Here is an 18517-nt window from a genome sequence, read left to right on the forward strand (position 1 = left end):
TGCAAGTCAGGGGAAGGGACTCACATGCAGGCAGAGAGACTCCTCTTCCTAAATGGACTGAACAATATTTGGAAGTGGGCGGCTGTCTCGTTGTGATACTGTTTTCATAGCATGAGCAAGAAGAGACTTCTCTTTCTAAATGGACTAAACAAGGTTATTATGGCAGTGGTAAACAAACTGAACATCTTAAGGGTTGTCTTTTCACATTGTCAGTGGGAGAAGGGAGGAAGGTGGGGGGAGGAGGAGAGTTCTGAAGGTGGTATAATTTTTTTTTTTTTCTTTTCTCCCTTCTTTTAAGTCTGTTAATAAACTTCTTTATATTCTTTCAAGTTTGGTGCCTGCTTTGCATTTCTCCTAATTCTTATCTCACAGCAGATAAACAGTAATGAGTATTTTGGACCAAACCACTACAACAGAAAACTGGTTTGATGCTGTTTCTGAGTCCTGACACACTGAGGAGCAGAGACTGTAGCTTTTTAGCTCTTGCCTAATAATCTCCATGTGTGTAGGATTATACCTGTATTTCCAGTAACTATGGTGTTTCTGCTTGCCTCATTACTCAGCGTGAGAGCTGAAAGACAACCTTTCTCTGATATACTCAGAGAAATACTTCCACATGTATTTTCGAAAATAATTAATTAAAATAATTTCTGCAATTACATATCCTAAAATACTTAAATTACTAGCTTAATATTATTCCCCCTTTCCTTAACTAAATATTGAATATAAATCCAAACACAGAATGTACACTGAACAGTCCAGCTGATGCTTTCTAAAGAGCAGGCTCTGAAGGACCCCATGTAAAGACTGTAGGATTTAGATATACACTGCATTTATTTATCAAACCATGAAAATGTTGAATGAATTTGCCTACCTTTCTTGTCAGTGGAACTTCTATTGGGACAGGAATAAGTTCTGCCAGGAGACATCCATAAAATGCCACCATAAACATAACTGGATCACTATTAGGAAATACGAGAGCTACCTACAAAAATACAGTAAAATAAGAAAATGTATTTTTTTTTGTCATTTGGCAGAGAGGGGGGGTTGCTTTTTAATTTGTGGAACAAAATTTTCACAACAATGTACAGGCTTATATATAACCAGAAACAGAAATACTAAGTATTGGGACAATGTATTATTTAATGATTACTTCACAATATATTATTACAATATTTTATTACAAGGCTTTCCTCAGCTAAAGCTGTTCCTCACTATTTCACCCAGAAGAACCAATTCCAACAACAGCCTACCCGGTCTCCAGGCTTCAGCAGGGGCTCATTCTTAGTGGTTAGCTTGTTTAGCAGGGTATAAGCTAACTTCAAGCTTCGACTCCACAACTTGCCTAAAGAATAAAAAAAGAAATTAAGAAATAGAAGCTAAAATTTTAACACTTAATTGGCAAATCTCAGTCCCTCACACATGCACTAAGCATGACTGTATCAGAACAGCTGGCAGAGAGTCCAAGTACAATTTAGAACTTGGCTCCTTTTGGTTTACCTTTTCCTCTTTTTTTAAATTTTAAATGTAAAACTAAACATGATATTCTAAACAACACTCAAAGCTCCACTGCAGAGTAATTACATTACTGCCACTGCTCAGCTATATTTCCTGCATCTTTCATCTGTGAGAATGCAAACAATAAAGTTTAACATTCTAACATACTAAACAATGAAATGCTGCAGTGAGCTATCCTGAAGGACACAGTAATTTTCCCCAAAAATGTAATTTACTATAAAACTTCTAGTTCATTAATGCAGGCAAGTTTCACTTCCCACCATTAACATTCTGATTATGCTCCTGAGGTATGTATGAGTCTTCTCTATAAGGCTGTGCCAGAAGACGCTAAAAGGGAATGTCTCCTCTGAGAAACTGAAGAGTGCCTTATTAACCATCTGTTTCTACCTCCCAGTTTACACTGGGCTAATTTAGTGTTCTTTTATGAAAAAACCCCCACAATTCTACAAGATTTACAAATAGCCAATTGGAAAGAATCAATATGTTTTACAATAAACATTTTCCCTTCCTTAACTTCTTTAAAAACACTTTCCATATACAATGAATTCATAATTTACATTCCTGCAGCAATGGCAAATCATGTGTTATGAGCACAGGCAGCCCCTCCGAAGTCAGGCAAACTGTTGTTCCACGATGAACACCTAACTCCTCCTCACAGCTGGCTTCATCACGTACCATAGGTCAGGGTATAAATCGCTTTCCCAGTCGTATCCAACGCCGTCAGACAAGGGGCTTTGGGCTGGGTGGTTCCCCAGCGCTGCAGGGCAGCCAGCAGCGAGGGGGGCCAATTGGTCACAACCCCCAAGGGTTCCCCTTTAAGTACATTCACTTGATTTCCTTCAGGCTTTGGTTGATTTGGGTCAGGCTGTTGCACTAAAACGGGAGCACAGTAAAAGGGAAATGTCAATCCGTACAAAACATGTAAGTTACACTTCACAGACTATTCTATGAACCATTCACCTCTTCCTCACAGCTATCACTACTTTTCCTCTGCTTTTGATGATGCAATGCTAATCATCTGTTGACTTCCCAAAAAGCAGCGATCATCACTTTAGAGTTGTGATTCCACATTATCAAAGGACCAGAATTTTAATCTCTAGCTCACTTCTCTCTACTTTGGAAAGCTGCTGCTTTCTGCTGCTTGTTCTCCGCATCTATTTCAATGAAAGCCTCCACCAAGCCAAGAAGGGTTATCAGAGACAATGGCTTCAGTGACATCTGGACACTGATTTTTGCTGCACTGAATTCTCAACAGGCAATGAAAAATGACGCTATGCCTGTCTAACAATATATTTTTTAAGAAAGGCCATCTGTTAAAATCCTGCTCCAAGCTGCTCCAGAAAGTGAAGTATCTTGATCTTAGTGAAGACCTGGTTGGAGTTAGCTAACACTCAATGTAGACAACCAATAAAATGAATGGTTCCAAGTGATGCTTTCCACAATTACATGCACCTTAATGGAAGTTCATCTGGAGAAACTTCAGCAAAAGACCAGAATCACAAAAACATTGTATCTTACAAGTATCAAACCAACAGTAGGGGAAATCTAGTAGTAGCTGCTCAGAAATGTCACACTGAGTAAGGACAGCTGAGTTAAAGATTATCTTTCACTTGTGATAACATATGACCTTTCTCTCTCCACTGCATTAATTTTACCAGGACTAGTTTTCTATTGAGAAGAGAAAAAGAAACCAACACTAGCTAAGAAGGATCAGTTCTGTCGTGAACCACTTACGCAAGGAGTAAAAAATGTATCTGAAAGAAAATTAACCTTCTAGCAGTTCTTCAAAATCATCCACAAAAAACTCCTTCAAAGGTGGGCGCTTTGGTCTTTTCAAGGTATTTAGCAGCTGCTGGATTTTAGAGGACACTCTGCTATTCACTGGGACACCTGCCAAATGGAAGAGATTTATTATTTATCACATATTAACCAAAATACACTAAAACACACAACTTCCAGGTGGAAAAGTCATTCAGGACGAGCACCATGTTTGGAAGAAAACAGCTTTAATCAGCAAGAGTTTCCACCATGGATTTGTTTGCTTTCAAACAATGCTGTTCCTTGGCTACCTGGCTGACACAGACACCTTCTCACACTTTATTTTAGCTTTTCAAACCACTGACCCCTTAATGAGATTTCAACTGAAACATGAAGAATGTCCCTTTCTCCAGGAGTTTAGGTATTTACTACACTTTAACATTAATTCCACTTTGAAAGCATCAGAATGCTTGGAAAAAATGAGTCAATCTTTCAGTATTTTACAGGGCTTGTAAAAACAATCACTACACAAAACATGATGAATGCTGATTTTCATTTGTGTATGTTAAATTAAGTGTAAATACATGTTTTTATATTTATCAAAATTTAAAGCTATAATGCAATATAAAATTAAGATGCATATAAAGATGTATATACAAGGGGACACAGATGGAAAGGTAGGAGGTCTATAACGCAATCACCATCTGCAGTTTCCAGAATGCTGCTGCTGTAGCCTCTGGGCACTCCTCGCACAGATGCGACCTGTGGGCGCTCATGGTGCAGGTATTCCACCAGGCCAGTGGTCACATCAGGTGGGGCAGAGTGGTTCTCTGCAGAAATGCAAGACAGATACAGGAGCTCATCAGGCACCGTAAGAATCAACATAATCAAAATTGCTTCTTACGTGAAGGCACTTCACAAATCCTCACATACAGGGGCTTGAGAACCTCCTTACAACCTGGAGGCAACAAGCCTGCTTTGCTTGGAGCTGTGACCCATTTCCTGGCTGCAGAGCAATGCTTAGGGAATGTCACAGAATCACAGAATGGTTTGGGTTGGAAGGGACCTCACAGCTCACCTTGTTCCCACCTCTTGCCACGGACAAGGACACCTTCCATCAGACCAGGTTGCTCCAAGCCCTGTCCAACCTGGCATTGAACACTTCAGGGATGGGGCAGCCACAGCTTCCTTGGGCAACCTGTGCCAGGGCCGCACCACTCGCACAGGGAAGAATTTCTTCCTAAGCTGAGTCTCTCTTCTTTTTTAATTTAAAACTGTTCCCCCTTGTCCTATCACTTACTGCCCCTGTAAAAAGTTGCTATCATCATTCCAAGACTGTAACCTGGGTTATAGAATGGTTTTGAATGGAATGGGTTAGGAAATGGCAGTATTTTTGAGAAGCGTTTGAACAACAAACAAGAATAGGAGGCCTGAAATATTCAGAATCCTGATGAGTAAAAATAGGAATGCAGCAGGGAAGAGCTGGAGAAAACCCTGCTGCCCAGGGCTGAAGGAGCTGCCTCTGTAGACACAGCCCTCAGAGGACCTCAGCATGTCACAAATCTGCCAGAGAAACAACAGGCGGAGGGAGACCTAGGCAGTGCTGTGAAATACATACATTATCCCCCACTCTGAGGCAGTGATCAGCCCCAAAATAGCAAGTGCTTATAGAACTGGTCCCATATTTCCAGAGCTGACACACAAGCCACCAGTCCAACTCTTAAGTGGTTTCAGAGGGATCACCAGGAGAAAAATTTAACTCCATTCCCATCCTTTCCAATGGACAGCACTGCAATGCCAGTGTTTGCATTGCAGAGACTAAACTCCTTTCATGTGGGTGAGGTACATGAAGGAGAAAAGTGTTACTTCATCTCCCAGAAAAATGCCCTGGAATCAGTAACCACAAAGATGACAACTGCATAAAGCTGACCTTTATAACCATTGCACAGGACCTACAGAGAGCCCATGTATACACCTCCCTCATGTATATGCTCTCACTCTGTTCTGTGTATTTTTGAAGTTGCTTTTAGGGTGATTTTTTTTTTCCCCCCCTTGGATTTCCCAAAGTCCCAAACCATGGGCTTCCTGCAGCACACAACTTGGCCACAGAGACAGGTGTATCTGGTTCCCGCCTGACACACCCTGCAGGGACTAGCAATGTCTCACTATGTATAGAGAAGGAATAGGTTCAATTTTCAGGATTTATGCTCAGATAAAAACCACATTAGCTTAATTAATCATTTTGGCATTTTATTAATAAATGCCCATGAGACCACATGCTATTAGTTTGTATCATCCAGAAATACCATGGCACAGCAGGGTAAGAGAAGTGGTGAGGCGTTAAAAAGTGTGAGCAGACTTGTGACTTCAGGAAGAAAAGTTAATTGGATTCAGACTGAAGGACCTTTCCATTAGTGATGACAAGACAGAGATAAATGCAAAAGAGCAGTCTCGAAAGAAAGAACATACGGGATATGACAGAGAATTAAAAGCCATGATGATCTGTATATTTCTAGCTGCTCTAAGAGCTAAGGTGGGAAATACTCCCTAGTTGATATGGTGACCTTGAAAAAAACCAAGACATACCACCAGCCTTATTAATTAAAAAAAAATAATTTCACAAAAGAAAAAAAGCCCCCCAAGGGTTGTGAAGGGTTGTCCTTGCTGCTATTAAGTGAAAGACAAACATCTTTAAAAAAATGCATGCTCCTATGTGACTCCATAAATACTGTAACCTTGCACTTCCAACACTGCAGCTTACTGCCTGGGAACTCAGTTTGAGCTCACTATTAAAAATGCAGGCTGGAGAAGATGAGCTGCAAGGGAACCAGCTGCTAAATTTAAATTCTCCAACATCTCAAAACCGTGAATAGCTATTCAGTACACAACCAAAACACAGAATATTTCAGTAGGGCATAGCAATTAAGATATGTAAGATGCCTTTCAGATTGCTGATATCAGCATACTATCTGAAAAAATAAATAAACTCTTCTTCTATGCTCTAGGACAAATCAAAGCCCCTTTTAAAAAGTATGCAAGTATTTATCGAGAATCATAAAAGTTTGCCCTGCAAGAACTGAGTAAGTTTTCATACTCTTGTGAGCTATGAAAAGTACAGACAGACAGGAAAAATGTCCCAACTGAACTGATACTGGCCATGCATGAATGTTACCAACCTAGGAATGAAAACTGATAGAACACGGCAAGCATTGCAGAAATGAGGAAGACCATTCTTATGTGAAAAGCACCTGGTTTTTTTTTTCAAAGGCACTGGAAATTTTATCTTTACAAATATTTTTAATAGATCAGCTCTTAATGATCCCTGAGCTTCCTTCTTGATAGATACTATAATTATTTATTTCCCATTAACGAAATTTTAAGCCTGCATACAGCTCAACATTCAGCTGCTTAAATGCTGGACTCTGAACTCTTAATAAGGCCTCGATTTTGCATTGTTGATTAAATAGTCCTGATGGACAAGTCTATCTGGCCTGGGGCATGAGACACAACAAGATGCTGTGCTGCATATTGTGTATCTTGCAAGTTTTTACAGCTATATTAAGAATTTCATCAATCCCAATTAAGCTTAAAAGGTTAGCCATAACTGACTTTGCAATTTAAAGGAGTTAAACATGATTTCTATTAAACCGTAATATGAAATCCAGAATGGCTTAAAGTGAAGTGGTGATGGATTACCCCTTTCTTACATCCACCAAGGTCAAAAATAATTGCGGATTTCTCATTATTAATAAGCTTGGAAATGGGAATATGAAAAAATAGGTTTCTTTAAAGGTTTTGTACAAACAGCAAAAAAAATTCCCTAATGATTAGTACCTCTGTTTTCATAACTTTCCCAAATACTCTGTGTGTTTTTCAGTCTTTTGGGTGCTTACCAACTGAATCATGTCTGAAATACACAACCTGACATTGTTTAGGGTAAATATATATAGATTGGAAAGCATGCACCAAAACCAGGATTCCTTCGAAATTCTGCTTTGGAATCCACTAAAACTGAACCTTAGTTTCTCGGTAAAGCAAGCATTTTACCAAGAAGAATGCACATTCAGATCTCATGAACAACTGGCTTGGGTTAAATACATATACATCATACCTACCTCATCTGTGAATTGCACATTTTAAGGCTATTCACAGGTATCTCCTGCACCACACCGGCAGGTTTACTGACCTATCTGGGTGTGTGCCATGAGATCTGCAAGCACAGTGGCAGCAGTGGTGGCAGGAGCAGTATTGGAAGCAGCAGCAGACTTCCCTCCAGGATGAGATGAGGTGGAAGATGCAGAGGATGAGGTGGAGGAGCCCTGAATGACCCGGTTAAGCCAGGGCTCTACGTTGGAATGGCTCTGGAACGGAGTGGAGCTGATCCGCCCTTGCCGCCGCAACGAGCCCTCATCTTCTGATGCTGACGATGTGTCTGTGGTTAAAATAATGATGACAGGCCTGTAATGTGGGAATGGGAATGACCCAGCACCAGGAACATGGCACTTGGCCCTGTTCCGTGTGCTCCGCGCAGCATTCTCACGTGCTACACATGAGGGGTGTGTATTAAAGGAATGGGATATTCACACACACAAATATCCCTCTTGCTGCCATTTTTTGGGTTAACACAACAACTTCTACACATTAGGGCCAGAACACACCTGGAGCAAAGTTTCAGTTACCTCCAACATTTGGAATGACATAAGAGTCAAAACAGGCTTCTACCTCCAGTGGAGGCTCAGCGAGCATCCCATCCCGTCCCTATTCCACTGAGAAAAATATTTCTGCTCTGAACAGTTAAATTTTATCTCATCACACCTGAAAAAAGCCCATTAATTTGTTTGTTATTTCCTTTTTTACTCTTTTTGAGGGGAAGGGAATTCTTCACTTTCCAATTCTTCTGACAAATTGTTTTGAGAACTGCATCCTAAAAAAACCACGGTGTTCTGAAGTTCGATGAAAGAGTAATTACAAAGCATGTATTTTAACCACATAAACTGAATATTAATGAGTAATACACAGAAATGCTTAGTAAAGCGTCTTTTCATTCTACATGTATATTTGTTGCTGTTTAAAGTCTGACAAAGGGCTCCTAATTTAATTCCCATCCAGTTATTTACAACTTTCCAGAAGTTTCCCTTCGGCACGCAACCTTCCCTTATTTATTATCCATCCAACAACAAATAAAAAGGTCATTCTAAATATCAAGAAAATACATCCCTTCTGATTTTGGCTGAAAAATAATGTCTTATTGCAGAAAAAAATCTTGCCCTTGTAAAGAAATTGCTGAATTTTAATGACTTTATCTTTTACGTGTTTTATATAAGACGGGGTATCTGTTACTATACTCTAAGAGTCCCAGACGTGGAAATCTGGGGTGGGTTACATCAGGAATTCTGCAACCTTAATTTTGGCTATTTTCTTAATCCTATGAACACGTAATTGTTCAGCTAGATACAATTCCATATCAATTTCTTGAAGCGACATAAAAAAAAAAACCTACTCCTCATCTTGGGCAATGCATTTCAGTTACCAGCTCTTTAATTTTCTGATTTTTAAGAGTATGTGCATTTCCAATAGCTTCAAAATAGTTTCTATTAGCAGTCTGAAATCACAAAACCCAAAACCCATTTAATAAGAATCCCATTTAACTTGATGGCATTTTCAGAGTTAAAATTGTTGATATCTCATTATTTGACCTCCCTCATCAAACACGACAATTTTGAATGAAAATACCCAAACAAAAGATCTCTGAGAAGATCCAGCTGTGGTGCATCCCCATTGCCGGGTCCATGTCTCATGTGATATTTCTGGTCTGCTGCCACATTTGGAGTTTTTGGCAGCTGACTCCATTTGCTCCTGGAGAGAAGCCAAACCTGTCCTGTATTGCTTGCAACCTTTCCTTTCTTTTAGGCAGAAAGCAAAAAATAAATAATTCCAGGAATATGGAACAAGATAGGATTACGAACAGCCAGGGATTGAAAAAAAACCACCAAACCAAACCACCATGTTTGCAATTTATAATCACTTCAGAGGAAGAAATAAAACTACAGAAAAAGCAGGTTTCTCACAGAATACACACTCTGATAATATCTCCTTACCCAGATCCAAGACAAATGAAATCTATTATTTCTAAACTTTCCAGCTGTCTTACATGAGTGGAGGTGAAAAAATCCAAACCCTTTAAATGTACAATATTAACTGTGAACAAAAGTGAAGGATCCATGGTAAAAGCATTCTAATATCAAAACATAAATACACCAAGAAGCAGCAAAGTCACCCCAGTAGCAGCGGTGGCAGGGGTTAACCCATAGATCCTGGTGTGTGGTGACAGAACAGTGACAGAATACTGTGTGCTTGGCTTCCAGCACTTCCTGGCTAGGAGCTGACCCAAGACAGTCACAAAAGCCACCCCTCTTTGAGCCAGACTTGCATGAAGGCTACAGCTCCAGTTCTGATCACAGGAAATCTGTGTGGGAAGGATCAGAGACTCAACAGGACAAACCCAAAAGTACGTTAAAATTTTTGGAAGGATGACTGATAAAAGCAGTTCCTTTACAGCCAGCCAGGAGCTGGATTTCAATCTAACATTGTGCTGAGAACCATGGATTCACAGAATGGTTTGAGTTGGAAGAGAACCTAAAGGTCATCTCATTACATCCCCTGCCATGGGCAAGGACACCTTCCATTAGACCAGGTTGCTCCAAGCCCTGTCCAACCTGGCCTTGGACACTTCCAGTGATGGGACAGCCACAGCTTCTCTGGGTCAGTGCCTCACGACCCTCAGTGTAAAGAATGTGAATCTGATGCTTCCTTCCTGGTACCTGATGGTAGCAGTTTGTAACAAAATTTCAATTATTAATACCAAAGCATGCTTTAATTCCTTTAACTCCTGCCAAAACAAGGACTTAAGGCAGTGGGTGAATGGCTCAGGACTAGATGCTCGGCACTACTCAGGTTCTTTGCAACTCTGGATCCTTCTTGCTGAGCTAACTTTGCAAATAAAGGCAGGCCCATAAAAAGACAATTATTTTTATGATTTGATATAGCTGAAGAAAGTACCTAGAATATTTTTGAATGTCCTGGTTCCCCATGATACAGAACTCATCCAGTGACCCATTCTGTTATAGAGATAAGGGGATCTCATAACACTTTTTCTTAGAAAGAGCTTGACAGATTCTAGAGGCACTTAACTCTTCATAGAATATCCTGAGTTGAATGAGGAATACTGAGTCCAACTCCAGGCCCTGCACAGGAGCACTTCAAGAATGACACCATGTGCCTGGAGTGTTGTCCAAATAGTTAATGAACTCCAGCAGGCTTGGGGCCATAACTATGTCCCTGCGGTGGTCACACCACCAGCTTTCAGCTCCTATTATTTAAGGTGCTACTGCACCCTGCTCAATCCCAGTGTGAGCACACTTGGCTTCTCTGCTGACCACCTGCACAGGCGTGTTAGAAGATGAAACTCCAGCAGCACAAACACACAAAAACATGCAGATCTCACAGCATCATCTTGCTCTGTACACACATGTACAGCATGGAGTATAGGCTCAGGGGCATGGCCAGGCATGTGTTCCATTTACACACCACCAGCTGTTTTTGATCCTATTATCCTGCTGTTTTCCCCACACTTATTCCTCTCTAAGTCAGCCCCTTTGCCTGTCTGCACTTCCCTTAACATCCCATAACAAGACTCATGCAGTTCCAAAACACTCTTGCCCTGCATTGTATACTGTGTCCCTCTGTGTGTTCCCCCCAGTCCAGAAGGTGCTCTAGTTCTGACTGGTCTTGACGGGCTTCACACCTAGGGTTCTCCAGGGACAGGCCTGGACAGGGTGACCCTTCTCCGAGTCCTGAACTTGCCTTCCTGCCTGCTGCTGTTCCTGGCGCTCCTCTGGGCTTGTGCAGATGGGTCTGGGACAGGCTGGTGGCTCCTGGGACAGGGCATTATTTGGACTGCCCCAACTGCCATGCCCCACACTCCTCTGCAGGTGTGCAAGGTAGCTTTTATTACATAACCTAACATTGTCTCCATAGCATCTCAGCTTCTTTTTAATAGTCACTCATTAAAAAAAGATACTTTAATGAAAATACTTATCTTCTAGGCAAAAACATTAAGGGTCGAGAAAGACCATATAGAACACAGAAGATTTTTGTTTGTTAACTAATGAAATAACTGGAGAACCCACAAAAATAATACACTTAAGTGTGTGACTAGCAAAGAAAAGTGGAATTCTCTTTAAATGGGAAGAACAGAAAGAAGAAATAAATCTCAGAAAGCAGGAGAGCAGCATACCTGAACTCTTATTTTAGAGGAGGGGGTTAAGAACTAGAAATGATGAAGAAGGGCAGTAGAGGTCAGTGTGCTTCTGCTCCTGGGCCACATTACAAAAAACAAGAGGACGTCCTCAAAATTAAACATCTTAGGAAATCCCTCTTCTCTGTATACAAGACATTGGCCTCAAACCACTTTGCATGCTAGCACAACATGTTCCAAGATTTTCTTAACCTCCAGAAAATTCATTGTGAGACAACAGAAGATTACTTTTTGCCCCTAAAAATTAAAGAAGACATTCTGCCATAACCAATCTGAACAATCATAGCATATGATTTTCTGACTGTTTTAATCTGCTCACCACTGAATAGTTGAAACCATCTGATGAGTGCTCTGCAATTAATGCAGCAACTTAATGCTCTGGTATTTTCTTCAACTTTTAAAAAAAGAATCTTCTGCAATGTGAAATGAGGTATTTTCAGCTCTGATATGCTTGCCTAGATTATCTCCTCTGAGTGAGATGAGATGCAAGAGAACATTCTTAATGTATAAAGGGCACCTGCTCACTCTATGACTGCTTTCATGTGGACTTCCAGCAGCTACAGTATCTCTAGATGAGACACTAAAAACCATGAGAAAAAACATCAAAGCATAAATCCAGCCAAGACCTGATTATTGGGAAATACAGCCATGATATAGAACTTTAGTGCAACCTACTAACAACTTAGGACAGGGATACTTTCCACTATCCCAGGTTGCTCCAAGCCCTGTCCAACCTGGCTTTGGACATTTGCTGGAATGGGATACCCACAACTTCTCTGGACAGCTCTGTTAATTCTCTGTGTTCACTCAACATGTACCTGGAGGGGTGTATGTCTCTACTGAAGAGTGCACCAGGACAGAGCGTCTCTTCGATGGCATAGGCATTTTCCTCTCTTTATATTTTGCAAGTGCTGCTTGTACTGCTTCAGTGTGGACATCTATACAGAAAACAAACAAAAAGGTTAGAATTCAGTTAAACAGGAGGACTGAATCAACACTACTGCCTCCCGCTCCAATCCAGTGCAGAGGCAATGGTTTCCAAAGCTAAGGGAGGATATAAGTAGGGTCAAGTTGACACATTTTCCTCATGAAATCAGCCCAAAAAGGCTCTGTGAGTAGCATTTCGGAAACCCCCCTGAAATAAACACTGAAGTTACAGAGTACCCAGTATGTTAGTTTTGAACTATGAGTTATTTTCATTTGGAGGAGAAATTTCAATGCAGATTCTGTAAATTCGCAACAGCATTTGACTCCTCATCCTCAAAATCCAGGAAGGGAAAAAAAGTACAAGTACATGCATACTTGAAGGTGTCACAAAACAATGCAAGTAATAACAGAAAAAAGAAACTAATGGAATCAATGATCTTAGAGGTATTTTCCAACTCTAACAAAATTCTACGATTCTATATGAAGAATTAGGGAAAAGACACATACAGCTTTCACTTTCCTGAAAGCAAAAATTACCCTAAGAGGCTCATGGGCTATATTTTAACTTTTGTAATTTTTAAGCCAAAACTGATATTCAAGCAGAATTCAATGTTCAATCAAGACCTCACTGCAGATAAAATTTAACGTATTCCAGTAATTTTTCAGCAGCTTTTTCTTTTTGACATCTACATTTCAATGGTGTCAAAAGCTAAAACTTATGCAGGAAGAAAATTCATGAGAAGTGAATGGATGTTGAGGAGAAATGAGGCAGACCAAAAATATACTTTGACTTACCACCTGAGATTCACACTCAGGAAAAGCACAATACAACATGTATACACTTAAACATAGTTACAGTGGGCTTGTTGCCATTTAGGAATGGTATTCTCCAATTTAGCCTTCCCTCTAAAAACACTTCAAGACAGGCACTGCTCGCTCGCTCCCCCCTCTCCCTCCTCTCTGTGGTGGAATAGACAGGCGAATTAATTAGAGGCACAGATCATGGGTCAAGATAAAAGTGATTTACTGAAAACAGCAATGAGATATGAAAACGAACAGTAACAGCAAGACTAATGACAGAGGGTACAAGAAAAGAATTGCTATTGCTGAGTGTGGAAACCCCTGTCAACAGACAGAACCTGAACCAGGACAGAGCCCAAAAGTGAGTATATGATTATGCATTGGGCTGACCACATTTCTTCTACATGGAAACTGCTGTACAAGATTTTCAGAATTTAACTATTCTATTTGAAAGAAAATACATATTCTTTAGGTAAATATCCATCTATTCTTTTGTTAAAATGCAAATATGTAACAGGTAGACAAATTTGAAGGTATGAAACTATTTGTAGGTATGTAAGTGTGTAGGACAGACGTATACTTACATGACTTACATAATATACAATGTAATGTAACGACTCTGTCCTTGTACCTACAGGGGTTTACCATGGTGATGACTACAGGTAAAATGCTGTATTTTACAGTACTTTTTCTTTTTTTTTTTTTTTTAAATTTAAAAAGTACCATTTCTTTACTAGCCCTGAACCCCCCTTTGGTCATGCTCAGCACAAGGCTCTTTCTAAAGAACTGTTCCCTTCAGTCTGGTGAAATGGATTCTACAAAATCACAAGAATCCCTGAGCATATGGTCCCAGACACCAACCAGCTCTTCACAGCAATAACGTCACTTTTCAGTCTGCAATTCCCCCCAGATAATCTGTTCAGAGCAGTACTTAAAATATGTATATATGCAAATATACTATGCAACCTGTGTGTTCCTACAAGACTCAGGAATGTACTAAGTAGATGCTTATCTCAAAGAAGAACTTCTTGTGCAATTAACATGGGAGGTACAAATATGATGTTGTTATGAGAGAAAAATATTAAGAAGGAAAAAGAAAAAAAAAAAAAAAATCAGTAAAACCTCTATCCTTTAATACAAGATTTTTTTTTTTGTCCTGGGCCCCGTCAGATTTTTGCTGCTGTACTTCACACCAAGGACTTAATAATGGATGTTTTATAAATTAAAAATTCCCCTTTTCTTATGTCTGCCTGCCTCCCTCTCCATTCCCACATCTAGGCTTTTTGTCAAGTCTTGGTTTCTCCTTATCCTTAGTTTTAGCTGTAATTGTCAACCAATGAAGTTTATTCCCACGGATACCCAGAAGCAAACCTTTTATGTCCCCAAATTCCAGAAACTTTAAGCAGGATTCAACATCAATTAAAGGTTGTTTTTGCAGCCTTAAAAGTAGGGGCAAAATGCCCATTCTGCAGGACACATTTCCTTGGCAGAACTTCCAGTCAAAACCAAGCTGAAATGTTTCTAGAAAGAGACAGTAACTGTGAGATGCAGTCACTTCCACCACGCCTACCATCTACATACAATTTAAAAGACATTTTTGTTACATCAACATCTCATAGTTAGCAGGGGAACATAAGTCGTTTTTCCCCAGAGGAGGTCTGCCAAAGAGCAAAATAACACACAACATTTGTAGCCTGCATATAAATACATTAAGTCATTAAATAATGTGGCAGATAAAAAATGAAAGCATTCTTAGAGAGTTGTGCATTTTGCGAACGGAAAGGCCTAGCTGGAGGCAGGGGAGTGCTGGGGCTTTTTAACAAAGCAGAGCAGGGCAGGTCATAACATCACACAGATTTGTGGCAGCAAGCATGAGAACTACTTTTTATTCCATTTCCAGAGGGCAAGATCACCACCACCTCCTCCTCTAGTCCTAACTCCCACCCCCAAACCTGGAACAGACTAGATTAAATTATAAAAATGCAACCAGGAAACAGTCAGGATGAATTTTTATTCTGTTCCATGTTTTATTTTTACAACGCCAATTTAACTCATCATTCCTTCTATACTCATTAAGATTTATTTCTGGCTAGAAATCTTTCTTATAATATCTTGTCCTTGGACAACAGCTGAATAGGAACATCCTCTCTCATGCAAATCAATGAAGTAATTGCTTTCACTTCCCTGGAACACTTTGTTCCTATTCCACTTTTGCTTTAAGAGCTTTTCTACATGATGAAACACATTTCAATAAAAGAAGTAAAAGGAATGAAATTATTTTAAAGAAGCAGAATGCTTAGCGTACAAAAATCAATAAATTAGTATAAATTAAATTTTAACTGGATATTGGAATTGCAAAAAGCAGCTCTCTACCACTGTCTGTTACTTAAATTCTTTAAAATTTACTGTGAAAGTGATTCACCATGTAAGAACTGTGGAGTTCAGTTTTCTTTAAGGAATTAAACACTCATAATCAGACCAAATGTGTCACATTTTTGAGAAAAGGGAACACAAATGCTCAACAGTGATCACTTGAAGTGATGAAGAGCAAGCCCAGCGTTTCATTAACACAAAGAATATATATATCAAAGTGAGGAAAAAAACCGTATGCTGCCATCCAAAAGCAGAAGAAAAAGTCTTGGAGAAGTATTTCTAAGCTGCACTTCATTAAGCTGCAAACAACCATCAACAATTAGTAACTGATTATAAACATTTTCTCCTTCTGTTGTAGTAAACCACACAATCTTCTCTCCCATTCCTCATACCTATTCTCATTTTCTTTCTTTCCACATGTCCTTAAAAAAGGATAAGGGAGAAAAACTAAAATAGTTTGCGGACTATAAACACCTAAACTCTTACAGCTCCTACACTGTCCAGCTATTAGAAGAGCATTTTTCATTCCCATTTGTAGCATCTGTGCATTTATCAGCCTCTGATTCTTGCCCCTGCCTTAGGCACAGAAGGAAGAATTTCTACAGTCAGTTGAAGAAAAAGGTAAAGCAATAAGCACTGTCTAGATGGGATGGGGAGAGGACCCAGAAAAAAGTAAAATCCATGGGTTGAGATAAAATAATAACTGAAGTAAATTAAAATGTAATAATAATGATGGTGATGTTCAGAATAAAAGTAATAATAATAGAATTAGAACAAGAATAATAAAATATGAGCATTATTCTCATTGTAAATCTAAAACACAGTACTGTACCAGCTATTAAGAATAAAATTAACACTATTCCAGCTGAAGCCTGGGTGACAGGCTTGTACTTATCAATAATATTCACTGCTGGAATGTTTTTGATAATATTTACTGTTTGAAGACAAGTGTCTGGGGATGATAAAAACACACCGTTCATTTAAATACACAATTCTTCTGTGAAACTGTTAAAAAAAGTGCTTAAAGACAGTAAATGACAGATTAATTGCATAAAAAGACAAAATTATTTCACTTCCTTGTTTATTTTAAATAATTTATGTTGACGGTTCTGAAGAACCTGTAATAGCTCCAGAAAGAGATCCTGTTCTAGGAAAAGTGGCATTCTCCCCTCATCGACTAGTCTTGAAAAAAGACATAGGAGAACTGATGAGATTTGAAGAAAGGAAAATAAGAAATAAAGACTGGAAGGAAAGAAAAAAGAAGAGACAACACACCCTCTCCTTCCCACAACAGTCTAAAGAATAAATAAGCTGTGAGATTGAGGGAAGGAGGCTAAAGCTGGTTATCCCTCACAAGAGGCAACATGCGTCAGCACACAGGGAAGTTGAAGAAGTCAACAATATCTATCTCTTTGTTGAGATAAAGAAGCCAATCACTAATGAAGTAAATCTGAAGAATTTTTTTTTTAATTACAGAGGTCAAAAGGGAATAGATATTGGCTTCTGAAAGCCATATCTACATTTCCTTGCACAGACCTAAATAAGTTCTTTAGGTAAATATCTTTATCTTTAGGTTTAACCTAAACCAAGTCAAACAAAACCATCACTATTTGGTTTTGATACCATCTGAGCACATTAAGCCTTGTCATCTATCACTAATGGGAAAAGAAATCCAATAATGTGTGTTGTAACTAAGATCCTTCCAAATTTCCAAGTGAAGAACTTGTTCTAGGCAGGAATATTTAATGAAAAATTCGTTTGGGGAGCAGTGATAGGAAACCACAGCAGGACATGGCAGTCCCCACCAAGAACTACCTCCCAAGGATTTCCTGCTGTAGTTGTGCTCTTCTTGCAGATTTTTATTTCTGTTAGTTTAACAATGGCACATCTTACTTTAATTATTGTCTATAATATAATTTCCTATAATGTATTTTTATAATTTAATAATTATTTTTTGTATTTTTAAATAAGTCATTTAGCTAATTTTGACAGTATGCAATATTCCCTGACATTCAGGAGTTTCTTCTCTGTGTAGCTGAATACAGGCATCTTTCCCAGGAGTCTGTTCATATCCTCAGAATATTTAAGAAGTCTCATTCATCACTCAATTAACCCTAAGGAATGTATAAGGCACATCAGCTCTACCTCTGGAGTAAGGTTTTACATATCAGCAGGGCAAATAGGATGCAATAACTACTCTGCCCAAGCAGTGGCAAGACAAGGCGACCCAAGACCAGCTTTCTGTTAAGGATGTGCAGTGCATGTCATCACTTGCACTTCTCATCCCCAAACCCAAGATGCGGAATTACCCTGGACAGCAAACAAAAAAATATCCAGCTACAAGTCCAAAGGTATTTAGGAGAGAAAAGCTTCCAAACACCTGTTTCTCCTCACTATTGTGACCAGGAATTTCATAGGGAAATAGGTGTACTTCAACCACCTGAAAAGTAACAATAGGAACAGGATGCAATGAGGATATTGGTATTTTCACACAATTTTCCAAAACAGGTTTGTCACTGTGCTGTCCATTTAAAGTGAAGTAGAATATCCATTGTGACATTTCCCTTTTTTGTGCACTTGCTTTAAACCAGGAAATATTTGAAAGAAAGCTACAATAAATATATAACCTTCCTTTAACAAAATAACCCAAACAAGCAACCAAAACATCTCCCAAATTCACACACTGTAGTCTTCAAACTTTTTAAGTAACTCTTCTACAGACTGGGAACCCAATTTTGTTTTCTCAGCAAATATGAAAAAACTGTTGAGCATGGTAAAATTCACAACAAGAAACACAAGAGAAGGCAGGTCTACAGTCTCTTT

The 18517-nt window shown here is 39.2% G+C and overlaps 1 protein-coding gene across 4 annotated transcripts in view; it reads right to left on the reverse strand.

Moving 5' to 3' along the window:
- DIP2A (disco interacting protein 2 homolog A) overlaps positions 1–18517 on the reverse strand; it is an 82888-nt gene that overhangs the window by 31547 nt on the left and 32824 nt on the right. For 3 of the 4 annotated variants that reach the window (XM_017742768.1, XM_017742767.1, XM_017742770.1), the window contains 7 exons: positions 12412–12531; positions 7463–7708; positions 3978–4106; positions 3289–3408; positions 2194–2391; positions 1254–1345; positions 875–985 (listed from right to left, as the gene is read on the reverse strand). In XM_017742768.1, coding sequence (XP_017598257.1) covers positions 875–985; positions 1254–1345; positions 2194–2391; positions 3289–3408; positions 3978–4106; positions 7463–7708; positions 12412–12478 — 963 coding nt within the window. In that variant the 5' untranslated portion in view covers positions 12479–12531. The remainder of the gene's footprint in view (positions 1–874; positions 986–1253; positions 1346–2193; positions 2392–3288; positions 3409–3977; positions 4107–7462; positions 7709–12411; positions 12532–18517) is intronic. The other variant, XM_017742771.1, reaches the window with a different exon arrangement.

The sequence above is a fragment of the Corvus brachyrhynchos genome, unplaced genomic scaffold (assembly GCF_000691975.1).
Source record: "Corvus brachyrhynchos isolate BGI_N302 unplaced genomic scaffold, ASM69197v1 scaffold98, whole genome shotgun sequence".
Taxonomy (NCBI): Eukaryota; Metazoa; Chordata; class Aves; order Passeriformes; family Corvidae; genus Corvus; species Corvus brachyrhynchos.